The sequence below is a fragment of the Scyliorhinus torazame genome, chromosome 14 (genome assembly GCF_047496885.1).
Source record: "Scyliorhinus torazame isolate Kashiwa2021f chromosome 14, sScyTor2.1, whole genome shotgun sequence".
Taxonomy (NCBI): Eukaryota; Metazoa; Chordata; class Chondrichthyes; order Carcharhiniformes; family Scyliorhinidae; genus Scyliorhinus; species Scyliorhinus torazame.
Window position 1 is genome coordinate 8,578,530 of NC_092720.1, and position 18,378 is coordinate 8,596,907.

The window sequence follows — 18,378 nt, forward strand, 5'->3', positions numbered from 1 at the left end:
CCTTCATCATAACCTTTATTATTGTCACAAGTAGGCTTAACTTAACACTGCAATGAAGTGAAAATCCCCCAGTCGCTGGCACCTGTTACACAGAGGGAAAATTCAGAATGTCCAATTCACCAAACAAATACGTCTTTCGGGACTTGGGGGAGGAAACCGGAGCACCCGGAGCAAGCCCACGCCGAAACGGGGATCGAAAGACTGATGATGCCTGTGCACCATGGGCCGTTGCTGGCATCCCCCTGTGGGTTCCTCCTCGGCCTGATGGGCAGGTGGGTCTTCAGGGTGTGCGGCAGGCCCCTGCACATGGGATAGGTTGTCGCTGCTGCCTTCTCTGGCAACGGGCTACATGGACTTCCACCAGCAACGCAAGGGCAGCCGCTACGGGACCGACACCACCTTCCATTTTGGTATCAGTAAGGAATGTGAATAGCAGGATCGGCTCCGGGTGTAACGTGGCCAGGAAAACGCACCCATTGAGTTGGACTGACCGTTGACGCTGTAACCTCCAGCCTTGTGCATCCCCTCTTCCTCAGCCTTGTCCACTCAGCCCCGATATCCATCCCCTTCCAGGACAGCCAGATTGCTCACATCGGTGCTCCAGTCCTCACTTACATTCATGTCAAGATCCACCAACAATTGTCTTTTGATTGGGGTGAACCCAGCAGAAGCCCCTGGTCCCTGTGGTGCCATTTCAGAGGTAGGAATGCTCCCCAGATGGGGCAGGAGGCCAGTCTGAGCCAATTCAGATCCTCCTGGCTATGAAATGGCTGGGGTGTGAACCAGGGCAGTTCCCCCTGATTTTTATTTGGGAGTTTTCCCCCCCCACCCCAATAGTTTAGGCTACAGCAATAAGCATTTAATAACAGTGTTGATATCGCCTGTGAATAATCAATAATTTTGGCTAAACAACACTGGCATTAACAAGCGAGCCTTTCCAGGCAATGAGATTACCAGGTTGATCTGAGAAAGATTGGGGTAACTGGGACGATTCCACTTAGAACAGAGAGGATTAAGGGGAGATTTAAAAGAGATTCACAAAATCATAAAAGGATTTGATAGAGTAACGAGCAGAAATTGTTGCCACTGGCAACATGTTGATAATCAGAGGACACAGATTCAAGGTAATGCAAAATTGAATTGGGGATTGGAGTTGGGGGAAGATGAAGAGAATTTTATAAACACAGCTGATTGTTTTCAAGTATCTGCCGCATTATCCCAGAGTGTGAATTGACAATGTGACTCAGTGTCCCAGAGTGTGAAAAGACAGTGTGTGACCCACTGTCCCAGAGTGTGAAAGGACAGTGTGTGACTCAGTGTCCCAGAGTGTGAAAAGACAGTGTGTGGCCCACTGTCCCAGAGTGTGAAATGACAGTGCGTGACCCACTGTCCCAGAGTGTGAAAGGACAGTGTGTGACCCACTGTCCCAGAGTGTGAAAGGACAGTGTGTGACCCACTGTCCCAGAGTGTGAAAGGACAGTGTGTGACCCACTGTCCCAGAGTGTGAAAGGACAGTGTGTGACTCACTGTCCCAGAGTGTGAAAGGACAGTGAGTGACCCCCCTGTCCCAGAGTGTGAAAGGACAGTGTGTGACCCAGTGTCCCAGAGTGTGAAAGGACAGTGTGCGACCCACTGTCCCAGAGTGTGAAAGGACAGTGTGCGACCCACTGTCCCAGATTGTGAAAGGACAGTGTGTGACTCACTGTCCCAGAGTGTGAAAGGACAGTGAGTGACCCCCCTGTCCCAGAGTGTGAAAGGACAGTGTGTGACCCAGTGTCCCAGAGTGTGAAAGGACAGTGTGTGACTCACTGTCCCAGAGTGTGAAATGACAGTGTGTGACTCACTGTCCCAGAGTGTGAAAGGACAGTATGTGACCCACTGTCCCAGAGTGTGAAAGGACAGTGTGTGACTCACTGTCCCAGAGTGTGAAAGGACAGTGTGTGACCCACTGTCCCAGAGTGTGAAAGGACAGTGTGTGACTCACTGTCCCAGAGTGTGAAAGGACAGTGAGTGACCCCCCTGTCCCAGAGTGTGAAAGGACAGTGTGTGACCCAGTGTCCCAGAGTGTGAAAGGACAGTGTGCGACCCACTGTCCCAGATTGTGAAAGGACAGTGGGCAACCCACTGTCCCAGATTGTGAAAGGACAGTGTGTGACTCACTGTCCCAGAGTGTGAAAGGACAGTGAGTGACCCCCCTGTCCCAGAGTGTGAAAGGACAGTGTGTGACCCAGTGTCCCAGAGTGTGAAAGGACAGTGTGTGACTCACTGTCCCAGAGTGTGAAATGACAGTGTGTGACTCACTGTCCCAGAGTGTGAAAGGACAGTATGTGACCCACTGTCCCAGAGTGTGAAAGGACAGTGTGTGACTCACTGTCCCAGAGTGTGAAAGGACAGTATGTGACCCACTGCCCCAGAGTGTGAAAGGACAGTGTGTGACTCACTGTCCCAGAGTGTGAAATGACAGTGTGTGACCCAGTGTCCCAGAGTGTGAAAGGACAGTGTGTGACCCACTGTCCCAGAGAGTGAAAGGACAGTGTGTGACCCAGTGTCGCAGAGTGTGAAAGGACAGTGTGTGACCCACTGTCCCAGAGTGTGAAAGGACAGTGTGTGACTCAGTGTCCCAGAGAGTGAAAGGACAGCGTGTGACCCACTGTCCCAGTGTGTGAAAGGACAGTGTGTGACCCACTGACCCAGAGTGTGAAAGGACAGTGTGTGACCCAGTTTCACAGAGTGTGAAAGGACAGTGTGTGACCCAGTGTCCCAGAGTGTGAAAGGACAGTGTGTGACCCAGTGTCACAGAGTGTGAAAGGACAGTGTGTGACCCACTATCCCAGAGTGTGAAAGGACAGTATGTGACCCACTGTCCCAGAGTGTGAAAGGACAGTGTGTGACCCAGTGTCACTGAGTGTGAAAGGACAGTGTGTGACCCAGTGTCCCAGAGTGTGAAAGGACAGCGTGTGACCCACTGTCCCAGAGTGTGAAAGGACAGTGTGTGACCCCGTGTCCCAGAGTGTGAAAGGACAGTGTGTGACCCACTGTCCCAGAGTGTGAAAGGACAGCGTGTGACCCACTGTCCCAGAGTGTGAAAGGACAGTGTGTGACCCACTGTCCCAGAGTGTGAAAGGACAGTGTGTGACCCACTGTCCCAGAGTGTGAAAGGACAGCGTGTGACCCACTGCCCCAGAGTGTGAAAGGACAGTGTGTGACCCACTGTCCCAGAGTGTGAAAGGACAGTGTGTGTGGTTCAGTGTCCCAGAGTGTGAAAGGACAGTGTGTGAACCACTGTCACAGAGTGTGAAAGGACAGTGTGTGACTCAGTGTCCCAGAGTGTGAAAGGACAGTGTGTGACTCAGTGTCCCAGAGAGTGAAAGGACAGTGTGTGACCCACTGTCCCAGAGTGTGAAAGGACAGTGTGTGACCCAGTGTCCCAGAGTGTGAAAGGACAGTGTGTGACCCACTGTCCCAGAGTGTGAAAGGACAGTGTGTGACTCAGTGTCCCAGAGAGTGAAAGGACAGTGTGTGACCCACTGTCCCAGAGTGTGAAAGGACAGTGTGTGACCCACTGTCCCAGAGTGTGAAAGGACAGTGTGTGACCCACTGTCCCAGAGGGTGAAAGGACAGTGTGTGACTCAGTGTCCCAGAGAGTGAAAGGACAGTGTGTGACCCACTGTCCCAGAGTGTGAAAGGACAGTGTGTGACCCAGTGTCCCAGAGTGTGAAAGGACAGTGTGTGACACAGTGTCCCAGAGTGTGAAAGGACAGTGTGTGACCCACTCTCCCAGAGTGTGAAAGGACAGTGTGTGACTCACTGTCCCAGTGTGTGAAAGGACAGTGTGTGACCCAGTGTCACAGCGTGTGAAAGGACAGTGTGTGTCCCCCTGTCCCAGAGTGTGAAAGGACAGTGTGTGACTCACTGTCCCAGTGTGTGAAAGGACAGTGTGTGACCCAGTGTCACAGAGTGTGAAAGGACAGTGTGTGACCCACTGTCCCAGAGTGTGAAAGGACAGTGTGTGCCCCCTGTCCCAGAGTGTGAAAGGACAGTGTGTGACCCACTGTCCCAGAGTGTGAAAGGACAGTGTGTGACTCACTGTCCCAGAGTGTGAAAGGACAGCGTGTGACCCACTGTCCCAGAGTGTGAAAGGACAGTGTGTGGCCCAGTGTCCCAGAGTGTGAAAGGTCAGTGTGTGACTCACTGTCCCAGAGTGTGAAAGGACAGTGTGTGACTCACTGTCCCAGAGTGTGAAAGGACAGTGTGTGGCCCAGTGGCCCAGAGTGTGAAAGGACAGTGTGTGGCCCAGTGTCCCAGAGTGTGAAAGGACAGTGTGTGACTCACTGTCCCAGAGTGTGAAAGGACAGTGTGTGACCCAGTGTCCCAGAGTGTGAAAGGACAGTGTGTGACCCACTGTCCCAGAGTGTGAAAGGACAGTGTGTGACTCACTGTCCCAGAGTGTGAAAGGACAGTGTGTGACTCACTGTCCCAGAGTGTGAAAGGACAGTGTGTGACTCACTGTCCCAGAGTGTGAAAGGACAGTGTGTGACCCACTGTCCCAGAGTGTGAAAGGACAGTGTGTGACTCACTGTCCCAGAGTGTGAAAGGACAGTGTGTGACCCACTGTCCCAGAGTGTGAAAGGACAGTGTGTGACCCAGTGTCCCAGAGTGTGAAAGGACAGTGTGTGACTCACTGTCCCAGAGTGTGAAAGGACAGTGTGTGACCCACTGTCCCAGAGTGTGAAAGGACAGTGTGTGACCCAGTGTCCCAGAGTGTGAAAGGACAGTGTGTGACTCACTGTCCCAGAGTGTGAAAGGACAGTGTGTGACCCAGTGTCCTAGAGTGCAAAAGGACAGTGTGTGACCCACTGTCCCAGAGTGAGAAAGGACAGTGTGTGACCCCCTGTCCCAGAGTGTGAAAGGACAGTGTGTGACCCACTGTCCCAGAGTGTAAAAGGACAGTGTGTGACCCAGTGTCCCAGAGTGTGAAAGGACAGTGTGTGACCCAGTGTCCCAGAGTGTGAAAGGACAGTGTGTGACCCAGTGTCCCAGAGTGTGAAAGGACAGTGTGTGACTCACTGTCCCAGAGTGTGAAAGGACAGTGTGTGACCCAGTGTCCTAGAGTGCAAAAGGACAGTGTGTGACCCACTGTCCCAGAGTGAGAAAGGACAGTGTGTGACCCCCTGTCCCAGAGTGTGAAAGGACAGTGTGTGACCCACTGTCCCAGAGTGTAAAAGGACAGTGTGTGACCCAGTGTCCCAGAGTGAAAAAGGACAGTGCGTGACCCAGTGTCCCAGAGTGTGAAAGGACAGTGCGTGACCCACTGTCCCAGAGTGTGAAAGGACAGTGTGTGACCCACTGTCCCAGTGTGTGAAAGGACAGTGTGAGCCCCAGTGTCCCAGAGTGTGAAAGGACAGTGTGTGACCCACTGTCCCAGAGTGTGAAAGGACAGTGTGTGACCCAGTGTTCCAGAGTGTGAAAGGACAGAGCGTGACCCACTGTCCCAGAGTGCAAAAGGACAGTGTGTGACCCACTGTCCCAGAGTGAGAAAGGACAGTGTGTGACCCCCTGTCCCAGAGTGTGAAAGGACAGTGTGTGACCCACTGTCCCAGAGTGTAAAAGGACAGTGTGTGACCCAGTGTCCCAGAGTGAAAAAGGACAGTGCGTGACCCAGTGTCCCAGAGTGTGAAAGGACAGTGTGTGACCCACTGTCCCAGAGTGTGAAAGGACAGTGTGTGACCCACTGTCCCAGTGTGTGAAAGGACAGTGTGAGCCCCAGTGTCCCAGAGTGTGAAAGGACAGTGTGTGACCCACTGTCCCAGAGTGTGAAAGGACAGTATGTGACCCAGTGTCCCAGAGTGTGAAAGGACAGTGTGTGACCCACTGTCCCAGAGTGTGAAAGGACAGTGTGTGACCCAGTGTTCCAGAGTGTGATAGGACAGAGCGTGACCCACTGTCCCAGAGTGCAAAAGGACAGTGTGTGACCCACTGTCCCAGAGTGAGAAAGGACAGTGTGTGACCCCCTGTCCCAGAGTGTGAAAGGACAGTGTGTGACCCACTGTCCCAGAGTGTAAAAGGACAGTGTGTGACCCAGTGTCCCAGAGTGAAAAAGGACAGTGCGTGACCCAGTGTCCCAGAGTGTGAAAGGACAGTGTGTGACCCACTGTCCCAGAGTGTGAAAGGACAGTGTGTGACCCACTGTCCCAGTGTGTGAAAGGACAGTGTGAGCCCCAGTGTCCCAGAGTGTGAAAGGACAGTGTGTGACCCACTGTCCCAGAGTGTGAAAGGACAGTATGTGACCCAGTGTTCCAGAGTGTGAAAGGACAGAGCGTGACCCACTGTCCCAGAGTGTGACAGGACAGTGTGTGGCCCACTGTCCCAGAGTGTGAAAGGACAGAGCGTGACCCACTGTCCCAGAGTGTGAAAGGACAGTGTGTGCTCCAGTGTCCCAGAGTGTGAAAGGACAGTGTGTGACTCACTGTCCCAGAGAGTGAAAGGACAGTGTGTGACCCACTGTCCCAGAGTGTGAAAGGACAGTGTGTGACCCACTGTCCCAGAGTGTGAAAGGACAGTGTGTGACCCAGTGTCCCAGAGTGTGAAAGGACAGTGTGTGACCCAGTGTCCCAGAGTGTGAAAGGACAGTGTGTGACTCAGTGTCCCAGAGTGTGAAAGGACAGTGTGTGACCCAGTGTCCCAGAGTGTGAAAGGACAGTGTGTGACCCAGTGTCCCAGAGTGTGAAAGGACAGTGTGTGACCCAGTGTCCCAGAGTGTGAAAGGACAGTGTGTGACTCAGTGTCCCAGAGTGTGAAAGGACAGTGTGTGACCCAGTGTCCCTGTGTGTGAGAGGAATGTGCGTGCCACTGTATAAAAGAGTGCGAAAGCTCAGCATTTGACTGACTGGCCTGGTATCCCCCCCCCCCCCCCCCCCCACCCCCACACACACACACACCACGCCCCCCCCCCCCAACTCAGTCGGTTTCCATGGCTCGCTACCCACCATTTTCTGGTCGTAGAATTGGAAGACAATGGTTTCTTCCATGGCCCACAGGCTGTAACATATAGCGAGACTAATTGAACATCTCTTACAGAAAGTCGATATGGATACAGCAGGCCTAATGGCCTCCTTTTGCGCTATAATTATGAATCTATGATTAATTCTCTGGTGGCAAGTTTGACATTCTAACTATGCCTTGCGTAAAAATATTTCTTGTGAATTTCCGATCTGATTTCTTTGTGACTATCGTATACTGAAAGCTCCTAATTTTGTTTTTCTCCATTGTGGAAGCACTCTCTTTCTTTGTCCTCTCTGATCAGAATGTTTAAGATCTCAGTTAGGTTACCCCTCAGTGTTCTCTGTTCAAGAGAATAATTACCTGTTCACACTTTCTTGATATTTATAACCTCATAGTTCGGATATTATTTTTGCAAATCACATTTACTCCTTCTCCAATGCCTCTGTATCCTTTTCATAATACACAAATCAGAATTACACTCAGTAATCTGTGTGGCTCAAACACGTTTCAATAAAAGTTGATCATTACTTCTGCATTTTCAATTCTATCTTCTACATATAGCCATGAGTTCTTCATGAATTTTCTTAATGGTCTTATTAACCTGTCTCAAATTGTGAAAAGTGTACGTCTGACCCACGATCAAACACCAATCCATTGATCCAAAGTTCTTTCAACATCTCACCTTGCCTTTGAAGCTCCTCACTAAATCGCCCCCTCAATATAAATGCCAAGTCCGTGATTATATGCCACACAATCACATGCAGGTTTTCAATTCTGGATCTTCAATAGTCACATCCTGTCCAATGACTTATCGGGAAACATGCTGGCACTGGATGAGTCAGATAATTCCCGGGATTTCCTTTCCTGGCCTCGAATAACTCCCTTCTGCACACGTAGGGCGAGACTGACAATCCTCAAACTCTTGCATCAAATCGAGTTAAGCAGAACTCAGTCTCTGGCTGGTGAAACGCTTTTCATTCATAAATTCACAGAATCACAGGACTGTAACAGCTGAGAATGTGGCCTTTCGTCCATTGCGCTTCCAACAGCTCTCCGAAGAAGCATTTCACTGAGTGCCATTCTCTTCTCTTCTCCCGTAACACGATAATTTGTTTCTTTTCAGATAACCATCTGGTTCACTGTTGAATGCCTGACTTGAGCCTGCCTCCACCAGGTTCATCAATGACCATGGTGGCTGGAAGAATCCAGCTGTACAAATGCTCAGTAGTTTGAGAGATGAATTTCACTCTTTCTCTTGTATGTTGCTCCTCTTTTGCATTGAAGGAGCTGATTCTTTCTGGAGTCCAGAGCCACAACTGTGGTTTAAACCGCCTCCCAAACCCACTCACTGCAGTAGTCGGGTAACCATTATTCTTGTCTGAGCTGGAATTGTCAGACCTTGGCAGATTAGGCTATTTTTACACGTAGAGGTAAAGCGCTCAAATCCAATGGGCAGGATTCTCCCATGGCGGGATCCTCCCCTTCGCCGGCAGCGCACTCATGCCCACGGATTTCCCGATGGTGTGGGGGTGGCCACGATGGGAAACCCCATTGGCCGGCTCCTGGGATGGAGGGGGCCAGTAAACAGGTGTGGTGGGACGGAGAATCCCGCCCAATCTCTTTTCACAAGCGTGGCAGGAGAGGAATGTGGCGGGACGGATGGAGTGGCATGGGTTGAGTATTTAAAGAATTACAATTGTAATAAAGCTATTAATTTTGCCGCAAATATTTTGTGGCTCTTTGCTATTTTGTCATAAAAGCTGCTGGATTGAGTAAAAACTCGGGATGTGTTGCTCGTTCAAATGCACAAAAGCTTACTACAGCTGTGGGGAGAGAGGCTGTGGGGTGACGCCTAACCTCAGCACCATTGCACAGCAGCATCCCCAACCACCAACTGCACCCCCTCACCCCGCCCAACCCTCCATCTCTGCCAACAACCGCTGAACTTGCCAGAACTTTGACCTGGCGTGTTTCACCACTTTTCTTCACCCAACCATTTTTGGCTGTGCCTTTCAGCTGCCAAGTCCCATGCTCTGGAGTTTCCCCCTGAAAGCCTTCTGCTTCTCCACCTCCCTCTCTTGCTGACCTTTCTCATAGCAGATTCTGGACCAAGAAAGAAGCTGTTGTATAAACCCAACCCACTCAACAATGTCCCTTTAGGGAAGAACACCAACCATCCTTATCTCAATCAAACCTATATGTGACTCCAGCTCACACTAACCTGGTGGACTCTTAACTGCTCTCTGAACGCCCAACAAACAAACAGTGATTAATTCAAAATCCAGACTTTAAAAGGAAAGTAGATAAATCTTTGACAAAGAAAATACTCTGAGATTTAAAGATGTGAAAAGTTCACGAGAATAGGGCAGCACAGTGGTTAGCACTGCTGCTTCACAGCACCTGGGACCCGGGTTCAATTCTGTCCTCGGGTGACTGTCTGTGTAGAGTTTCTACTTTCCCCCCATGTCTGCGTGGGTTTCCTCCGGGTGCTCCGGTTTCCTCCGGACCACATTCCAAAGATGTGCAAGTTAGGTGGATTGGCCGTGCAAAATTACCCCTTAGTGTCCAGAAATGTGCAGGTTGGGTGGGGTTACGGGAAAAGGACAGGGGGTGTGGGCCTCGGTAGGGTGCTCTTTCAGAGGGTCAGTGCAGCCTCGATCGGCTGGGTGGCCTGCTTCTGCACTGCCGGTATTCTGTGGGACGAATGGAAAAAAAATAGAATCACAGAATGATATAGCACAGAAGGAAAAGTCTGTGCAGGCACTTTGAAAGTACTATCCTATTAGTCCCACTCCCCTGCTTTTTCCTAATAATTGAGCAAATTTATTTTTTCAAGAACATAGCCAGTTCCCTTCTAAAGTTACTCGTTTACCTGCTTGCACCACCACGTTCAAGCATTGCATTCCAGATCATAACAATTAGCTGCATTAACAAAATCTCCTCACTGTCCTGATGAATATTTTGCCAATCACCCATGCATTTTGGGCACCATTCCTCCTACCAGTGGAATCGACTACCCCTATTTTCTATCTTTGTTGCTTGACCTTCTCTGCTCCCAGGAGAACACTCCGAGCTTCTCTATTCTCTCTGGGGAAAGGCAGTGCTATTGTCACTGGACTCATAATCCAGAGACACAATGCAATGCTCTGGGGATTTCAATCCCACCAGGTCAGATGGTTAAATTTGAACTCAATAATGGTCATGAAACCATTCTCGATTGTTGTAACAACCCGTTTAGTGCCCTTGAGGGAAAGCAGTCTGATGCCCTTACCTGGTGACTCCAGACCCACAGCAGTGTGGTTGACTGTCCTCTGAAATAGTCCAGCAAGACACTCAGCTCAAGGACATTTAGGGATGGGCAATAAATGCTGGCCAAGCCAGCAACGCCAACAGCCCATCAATTTCTTTTTAAAGCCCCTTATTTTGGAACCATTGTGGCAAATCTCCTCTGCACCCTCGCCAAAGCCTGGGCATCCTTCTGAAAGTGTGCAGTCCAGAATTGGCACACTATCCAGCTGAGCCCAAACCACTGATTTATAAAGAGATAATGTCATTATTTTTTTGTACTCTATGGCTCTGTTTATAAAGCTGAAAATCCCATAACCATTGTTAACATCATGTTGCCTTGCAGCTTTTCAGAGAGCTGAAGACGGCCAATCTTTGGCACTGTAAAAGTCTCTAATTAAGCCCATTATTATCTCATTCACACTTAAGAATAAATTCAACTTCCTCAGCCGCTCTTCAAATCATTAGCGGACTAAAATAGTCATCTTTGTTAGTCTGGAATCACTACTTCTGAAATAGATGGTTCAATAATGGCTCTTTTTTCCCTCCCGCAGCCTACCTGCAGACCAGCCGAGCCCTGATGATCACTGCCTCAATCTTGGGACTTCCAGCAACTCTCCTCATACTTACAGCGTTACCGTGCATGCGCCTCGGAACCGAAGCCAATTCTTCCAAGTATAAGCGATCCTTGCTGGGCGCCATTCTCCACATATTGTTGGGTGAGTACCAGGACGTGAAGCGTGAAGATACAAATCAGCATTCAGTAGACAGTGCTGGTGTGAAACTTCTCACACCCCAATCATTAATGATTAAAAGAGGAGACATTTCTGTCCAAAGGAGAAAAGCAACTGGATGGTTGACTTGCTCTTTGTCGCTAAACATTGTAGTAATGATTTGTCGGAATTTTTAATTGGAAAAGAAGCTCATTGTAAAATAACTGACTGATTCACTATGGTCCGGTGTCAATGTTTGGAAAACAATGTAGCTTTAAGAGATTTGCATTTCTACTGGTAAACATTAGAAATAGGATATAACTTCAGGTGGGTTTAATTTAACCTTTCTGTGCCTTTTAAGGTAAAACCTGTAGTTAGATTTATGCTGTTTGTATGTGTGGGGGTTGGTTAAGTTCCAAGTGTGTTTCTATTGTGCTTAGACACAGAAATGACGTAGAGAATAAATAAAAGGCATCAGCATTTGGGTGTTGCTTAGAAGCTGGGGCCTTATAAGGTAGGGAAGCTTTTTAATTTTAATTTTAGTTGAATGTGTGGGCAGTTGGTGACAGGACTTTGTGAACATCTCTTAACTTTGCCAGAGGAAAGACTGGACAGGACAGGGGCTGCAAAGAGGCAGACTTCCTAGAGTACCAGTTACAGTCCAGATAACCAGGGAATTGGGTCAGAAAGAATGTTTAAGATGACTGGAGTTGAATGAACAAAGACCAAGGTATTGTTCAGAAGAATTCAAGAAAGAGTAAACAAAAAGTGTTCTAACTTAGAGAAAATTGCAGTAACCAGATTTAGAGTGGGACTGTAGCCTTCAAATGAAAAATAAACATCTGATGCCATTTTAACACAGCCTGGGATTTGAAAGTTAAAGGAATTGTGAAAAGTTTGTACAGCGGTCAAGACAAAGAAATCCTAAAGGGTTGTTGGAAAATCCTGGACTGCATTCATTGTTAAAAGTAGAGCGTAAGCTTTGTTTAAAAGAGTAATTTGGAAAACCTGGGGCGGGATTCTCCCCTACCCGGCGGGGCGGGGAGTTCCGGCGTAATGGAGTGGCGGGAACCACTCCGGCGTCGCGCAGTCCCAAAGGTGCGGAAGCCCAGGATTCAATGGCCGTGCCTACAAATTCTTGCCAGGGTGCCATTTAGTACTGGTCTACACACCAAGCTTAACGGCACCGTGAGGGGGTTTCACAGGCCATTGGAGACCCCTGGGTGGCAGGACAGGGCGGGATGGTATCACGGCACTCCCCCTGCACATGACACTTCCAGCCTGACACCCTGGCAATGCCAGTGTGGCACTGCCAGGGTACCTGGTGGCACTGAGATGGTTCCAGGGGCAATCCACTGTGCCAGAATGTCAGTGGCAGGTTTCCTAGGTGCCAGTTTGACACTGCCAATGCTCGACACCGGGCAGGGACCATGCCCAATGAAAAGGGGGTGAAGGATTGTTCCCAGGGCCCTCGACAAAGTTAGGGGGTTGAATGGGCCACAAAGTCGGGGGCGGGCCGGGGGGTGGGGGAGGGATTGGGGCTGCATATCTGCCCCGAGGGTCAGCTCGCCCGAGGGTCAGCTCACCGGCAGCAAATCTCTCCAATGCTGTCTCAGTGGAGAGAAACACTCCGAGGCTGAACAAATTGATAAATTGCCATTGAATAGCAGGGTGATTCTCGACACACTGCCAAGCGCACCCGATAAGTCCGCTGAATCTTCACCTTAGACATTGACGTGAACCAGGTGTTCCCCTCAGAGGGTGCAAACAATGGGAAACCCCATTGACAGACGATCCGACCATGGACCAATGGCAGGTCTCTTCCAGCGTCGCAAAACACACCACGAGGGGGGCAGAAAATCCCGTGCTGGGAGTCAGTTGATGATGTGGAGATGCCGGTGTTGGACTGGGGTGAGCACAGTAAGAAGTCTTCCGACACCAGGTTAAAGTCCAACAGGTTTGTTTCGAATCACTAGCTTTCGGAGCGCTGCTCCTTCCTTAGGTGAGTCTGATGCTGCGCTCCGATAGCTCGTGATTCCAAATAAACCTGTTGGACTTTAACCTGGTGTCAGACTTTTTACTGGTGTCAGTTGTGCAGAGATTGATTTATAAATAACCATCTAAAAGAAGCAGTGAAAGATGCAATGTGAGCGTAAGTTCTTTCTTGTGTTTGTATCTTACAGCACTCTGCGCTGCCATTGCCACAATCTGGTTCCCGGTGGGAGTTCACCAGGAAGCACGCCTCTTCAATTTTGGCTACTCGCTCTTCCTGGGTTGGATTGGCACCATGCTCTGCCTGCTCGGGGGAGCAGCAATCACCTGCTGTATCGGTGCCTCATCGCAGCACCAGGAAAACCGGTATTATTATGCTTCGCAAGGCACCTCCTCCACAACGAGCCAGACACATGCCAAGAGTGCACACGTCTAAGGAGAACCCCCCCCCCCCCCCGACAGATCTTGCATCAAGGGACTGGTAAAACCCATGGCAAATGCCCACATTAAAATACACTCTCTGCTGACTTGAAGGGGAATGCAAATTGAAGTTCTTCTTCGTTTCTGGACAGAAAAAGAAACTCTCATTTGTGATTTTTGTTGTTGATCTTCTCATGAATCATGTTAAATTATGAAACTTATCCACTTTTCCTCAGTGAGAAAAATAAATGACAAAATTAAGGTCCAATCAAATCTGCAGGAACGACAGCCAATCTGGATCTGCTTAGATGTGTTGGGTTACGAGTTTGAGACTAAACAAAGGTAACTAGTCCTCGATTGGTTACCGATTAAAGCAGAGCATATGGCAGAGTACGGGTCAGTGACTCATGGGTTATGTTGTCTACTGATTGCCATTAAAATCAGGACTAATCTTCAACCCTTAAATTAAAAATCTGAAAATATTCTGATGATCTTTATGTCGTGTTCGTTCCCTGTGGGTGACATGCCCTGTACTTATGTTGTGTATTGGCTAATTTGCACATAATTTTTAATTACCATGGAACACCAGAACAGAGCAAAGGAACAATGAGAATTGATGGTCTCGTGTGAAGAGGAAGCAGTGGCTGGAAGCTTAACCCCCAAACTGCTAGAGTGCCCAATTTAAAAGATTGGTGAATATATTCTAGGAAGTTAGGAATAGAAAAGGTAGCCAAATAGAACTGATACAAAGCATAACTGAGTTCTTTGAAAAAGTTACATGGGGAGGACAATGTCGTTTCATGAATAGTTCATTCAGTTTTTTGCCTCACCACCATCCGCCCCCAGACTTTGCTGCTCTAAGCGACTGCCTAGTTTGCCTAGTGGTTGCACTGGTCCTGAATATACTTTGGCTGTAATATATTTTATTTTATTCTTTCATTGGATGTAAGTGCTGCTTGCAAGGCCATTTATTTTCCATCCTTCATTGTCCTTGAGAAGGTCGTGATTCGCTGAAATTTCGCAGAACTTTAAGGGCGAAGCTGTCCATGGTGACAACATTTATGGTTGACCAGGTTTGGGACTTTTTAATAGATACCTTTACTGTTTAACAGAAAGATGAGTCATTTCTTTTCATATCTGATGCATTTTCACACATATATATAAAAGAAAATTGGACGTAGCAATCATTGGCTAGGCCTTGTCTGGAATAATGTGTTCGATCCTGAGCCCCAAACTTTAGAAAGGATGTCAAGGCTTAGGAGAGGGCCTGGAGATGTTAGCAGGAGATGAGGGACATCAGTTATCTGGAGAGACGGAAGAAGCTGGATTTGCTAGCCAATGAACGGGTGGGTTAAGGGAGATATAATTGAGACATTGAAAACGATAAAGTATTTAAAATAAGGGTCACTGCTTACAAAAGCAGGAAGGTAAGTAATCAGATGATGTAGACTTAAAATAATTGGCAAAGTAAATAACGGAAAAATGAGATTGATTGTTTCTTAACAGTGAATACTGAAGATCTGGAATGCTCTACCTGGTGGAAGCAGATCTAGTTATAACTTACAAAATAGAATTGGATAAATACTTGAATAGGAAAACAAATGCAGAATTCTGGGGAAAGAGTAAGGGACTAAGGCTAACTGAATACATTTTCAAAGTCGCATCACAAGGAAGATGGGCTGAATGGTCTCCTTTTGTGAACAAGGGAATATGGACTATATAGCCTGCTGCACATATATGTAATTTTCATTAGAAATGTGGACACAGGAATTTAAAATGAGAATAAGTAAATAAAGCTTGAATTCCATTCACATTTCCAGGTACAATTATCCACAGTCCTCTAACCTCATACCAGCCTTCTTCCAACACCGTAAAAGAATCATCAGACAAGGTGATCTTTAATCTTGTTCCCAACCAGGTTTAGAAATACTAGCGCAGTGGTTAGCACTGCTGCCTCACGGCATGGAGGACCTGGGTTCGATCCTGGCCCTGGGTCACTGTCTGTGTGGAGTTTCCACATTCTCCCCATGCCTGCGTGGATCTCACCCTCACAACATAAAGATGTGTAGGATTGGCCACGCTAAATTGCCCTTAAATTTTGTTTTGAAATGTTTCGAAATATCACTTTTCCAAGGAGATTGCTCCACTGGAGGATGAGGCTCAAATATTCCCATCATCTTCAGTGATGGAGGAGCCCAACACATCCATGCAAAAGACAAGGTTGAAGATGTCATAATATACTTCAGCCAGAAATGTCAAGCGGATGATCAATCTTGGCTTCCCCCTGAGATCCCATGCATCACAGATGTCAGTCTTCAGCATTCGATTCACTCACATGATATCAAAAAATGGCTGAAGGCAGGGGATACTGCAAAGACGATGGGCCCCAAACAATATTCCGGCAATAGTCCTGAAGACTTATTCTCCAGAACTTGCCATGCCCCAACCAGCTGTTCCAGTGTAGCTACAACATTGGCATCTACCCAGCAGTGTTGAAAGTTGCCCAGCTATGTTCTCGATACAAGAAACAGGAGAAAACCAACCCGGCCAATTACCACCCCATCAGCCAACTCCTGATTAAGAGTAAAGTAATGGAAGTGGGTTATCAACAGTGCTACCAGGCAGCACTTGCTTCACAATAACGCGCTCACTGATGCTCAGTTTCTGCCGGGGTCACTCAGCTCCTTGCTTCTTTACAGCCTTGGATCAAAATGGTCAAAAGAGCTGAATACCAGAGGTGAGGTGAGAGTGACTGCCCTTGACATCAAGGCAATATTTGACTGAGTATGGCATCAAGGAGCCCTAGCAAAAGGGCAGCACGGTAGCATAGTGATTAGCACAATTGCTTCACAGCTCCAGGGTCCCAGGTTCGATTCCGGCTTGGGTCACTGTCTGTGCGGAGTCTGCACATCCTCCCCGTGTGTGCGTGGGTTTCCTCCGGATGCTCCGGTTTCCTCCCACAGTCCAAAGATGTGCAGGTTAGGTGGATTGGCCATGATAAATTGCCCTTAGTGCACAAAATTGCCCTTAGTGTTGGCTGGGGTTACTGGGTTATGGGGATAGGGTGGAGGTGTTGACCTTGGGTAGGGTGCTCTTTCCAAGAGCCGGTGCAGACTCGATGGGCCGAATGGCCTCCTTCTGCACTGTAAATTCTATGAAAAACAGGAGTCAATGGTAATCAGGGGAAAACTCTCCATTAGTTGGAGTTATACCTGGAACAGAGAAAGCTGGCTGTGGTGGTTGGAGGTCAATCATTTAAGTTCTAGGACATCACTGCAGGAGTTCTTCAGGGTAGTGTCCTAGGCCAAATTATCTTCAGCTGCTTCATTAATGACCTTCCTCCCATCATCAGGTCAGAAGTGGGGATGTTCGCTGATAACTGCACAATACTCAGCACAATTCGCAACTCCTCAGAGACTGAAACAGTGCTAAATGCAGTAAGACCTGGACAATATTCAGGCTCAAGCTGACAAGTGGCAAGTAACGTTTGCGCCACACTAGTTCCAGGCAATGACCATTTCCAACAGGAGAGAATGTAACCGTCACCCCTTGACATTCAATGACATGACCATCACTGAATTCCCCACTAGCAACATCCTGGGAGTTACCAGTGACCAGAAACTGAACTGGACTAGCCATATAAATACATTGACTACAAGAGTAGGTCAGAGGTTATGAATCGTACGGTGAGTAACTCACCTCCTGACTGCCCAAACATGTCTACCATTGTCCACAGGGCAGCAGTCAGGAGTGGATGGAATACTCTCCACTTTCCTGGATGGGTGCAGCTCCAATAAGACTGAATAAACTTGGCAGCATCCAGGACAAAGCAGCTTGATTTATTGGTACCCCATCCTCAAACATTCACTCCCCCCAACACCAATGCACAGTGGCAGCCGTGTGTACCATCTACAAGATGCACTGCAGGAACTCACCAAGGTTCTTTAGGAAGCACCTTCCAAACCCATGACCCTTACCGTCTAGAAGGACAAGGGCAATACATACCTGGCAACAGCACCAACTGGAGTCCACTCCAAGCCACTCACCACTCCGACTTGGAAACATATCGCCATTCCATCACTGTCATTGGGTCAACTTTCTCCCGAACAGCACTGTGGGTGTATCTGCACCACACGGACTGCTGTGGTTCAAGAAGGCAGCTCATCACCACCTCCTCGAGGGAAACTAGGGATGGGCAATAAATGCTGGGCCCAGTCAGCAATGTCCACGTCCCATAAATGCTTTTTTTAAAAAAACATACCTACTTCATTGGGCGAGAAGAGAGTGGGAGTCGAAAAGTGATAATCTCTGGAATTACTGTTGGTGCCAAAAGTATTGTACAGAAATGAAAACACAGAGTGACCATGTTGATGACAGATGAATGAGACCTTGTTGTGATAGTTCGAGGGAAAGGAGAGCTTTACTGGTTTACAGTTCGTTATGACTGGATCAACCAATGCTGAAAGATGATCAATTGTTCTTTATAGTAGAAATGTAATTGTCTCGAAAGGTGATCCATAAAGTTTGCATTATGCGACACTGAGATTCTTGGCAAGACTATCTGCTGTGAACAGAATGCTTTTAAAGATATCACATTCCATGTGATGTATTGAAAATGTAAAATAGTCAAATCTTCTTTTCACATATAATCTGCTCATTGGATGTATGATTATATAATAAAAAAATATCAATCAGTTACTCAGCTCTGTGTAATTATGTGGTGGAGAACTGCTCGGAGGTTTCGGTATGAAACGGATGGTGGCAAAAATGGCCAGTGTCCTCGAAACAATCATCTCAGGAATAAAATTTGAGTGATGAAGAGATGTTGGGTTTGAGGGGTGATATGACATGACCCAGGTGCTAGTTATTCGTTAACCCTTTTGAGATTGACTTCCCTACCAAACAGAAGGGGCATTTCAGTAGTGGGGGCAATAGAAATGTCATTGGACTGGGCTGGGCATAGTTA

The 18,378-nt window shown here is 48.1% G+C and overlaps 1 protein-coding gene across 1 annotated transcript in view; it reads left to right on the forward strand.

The window, feature by feature from the left end:
* LOC140389508 (claudin-11-like) overlaps nucleotides 1-18,108 on the forward strand; it is a 45,409-nt gene extending 27,301 nt beyond the window's left edge. Inside the window, exons 2-3 of the mRNA XM_072473655.1 lie at nucleotides 10,842-11,006; nucleotides 13,184-18,108. Of these exons, the coding sequence (XP_072329756.1) occupies nucleotides 10,842-11,006; nucleotides 13,184-13,428 (410 nt within the window). The 3' untranslated portion in view covers nucleotides 13,429-18,108. The remainder of the gene's footprint in view (nucleotides 1-10,841; nucleotides 11,007-13,183) is intronic.
* The last annotated feature ends 270 nt before the right edge of the window (nucleotides 18,109-18,378 follow it).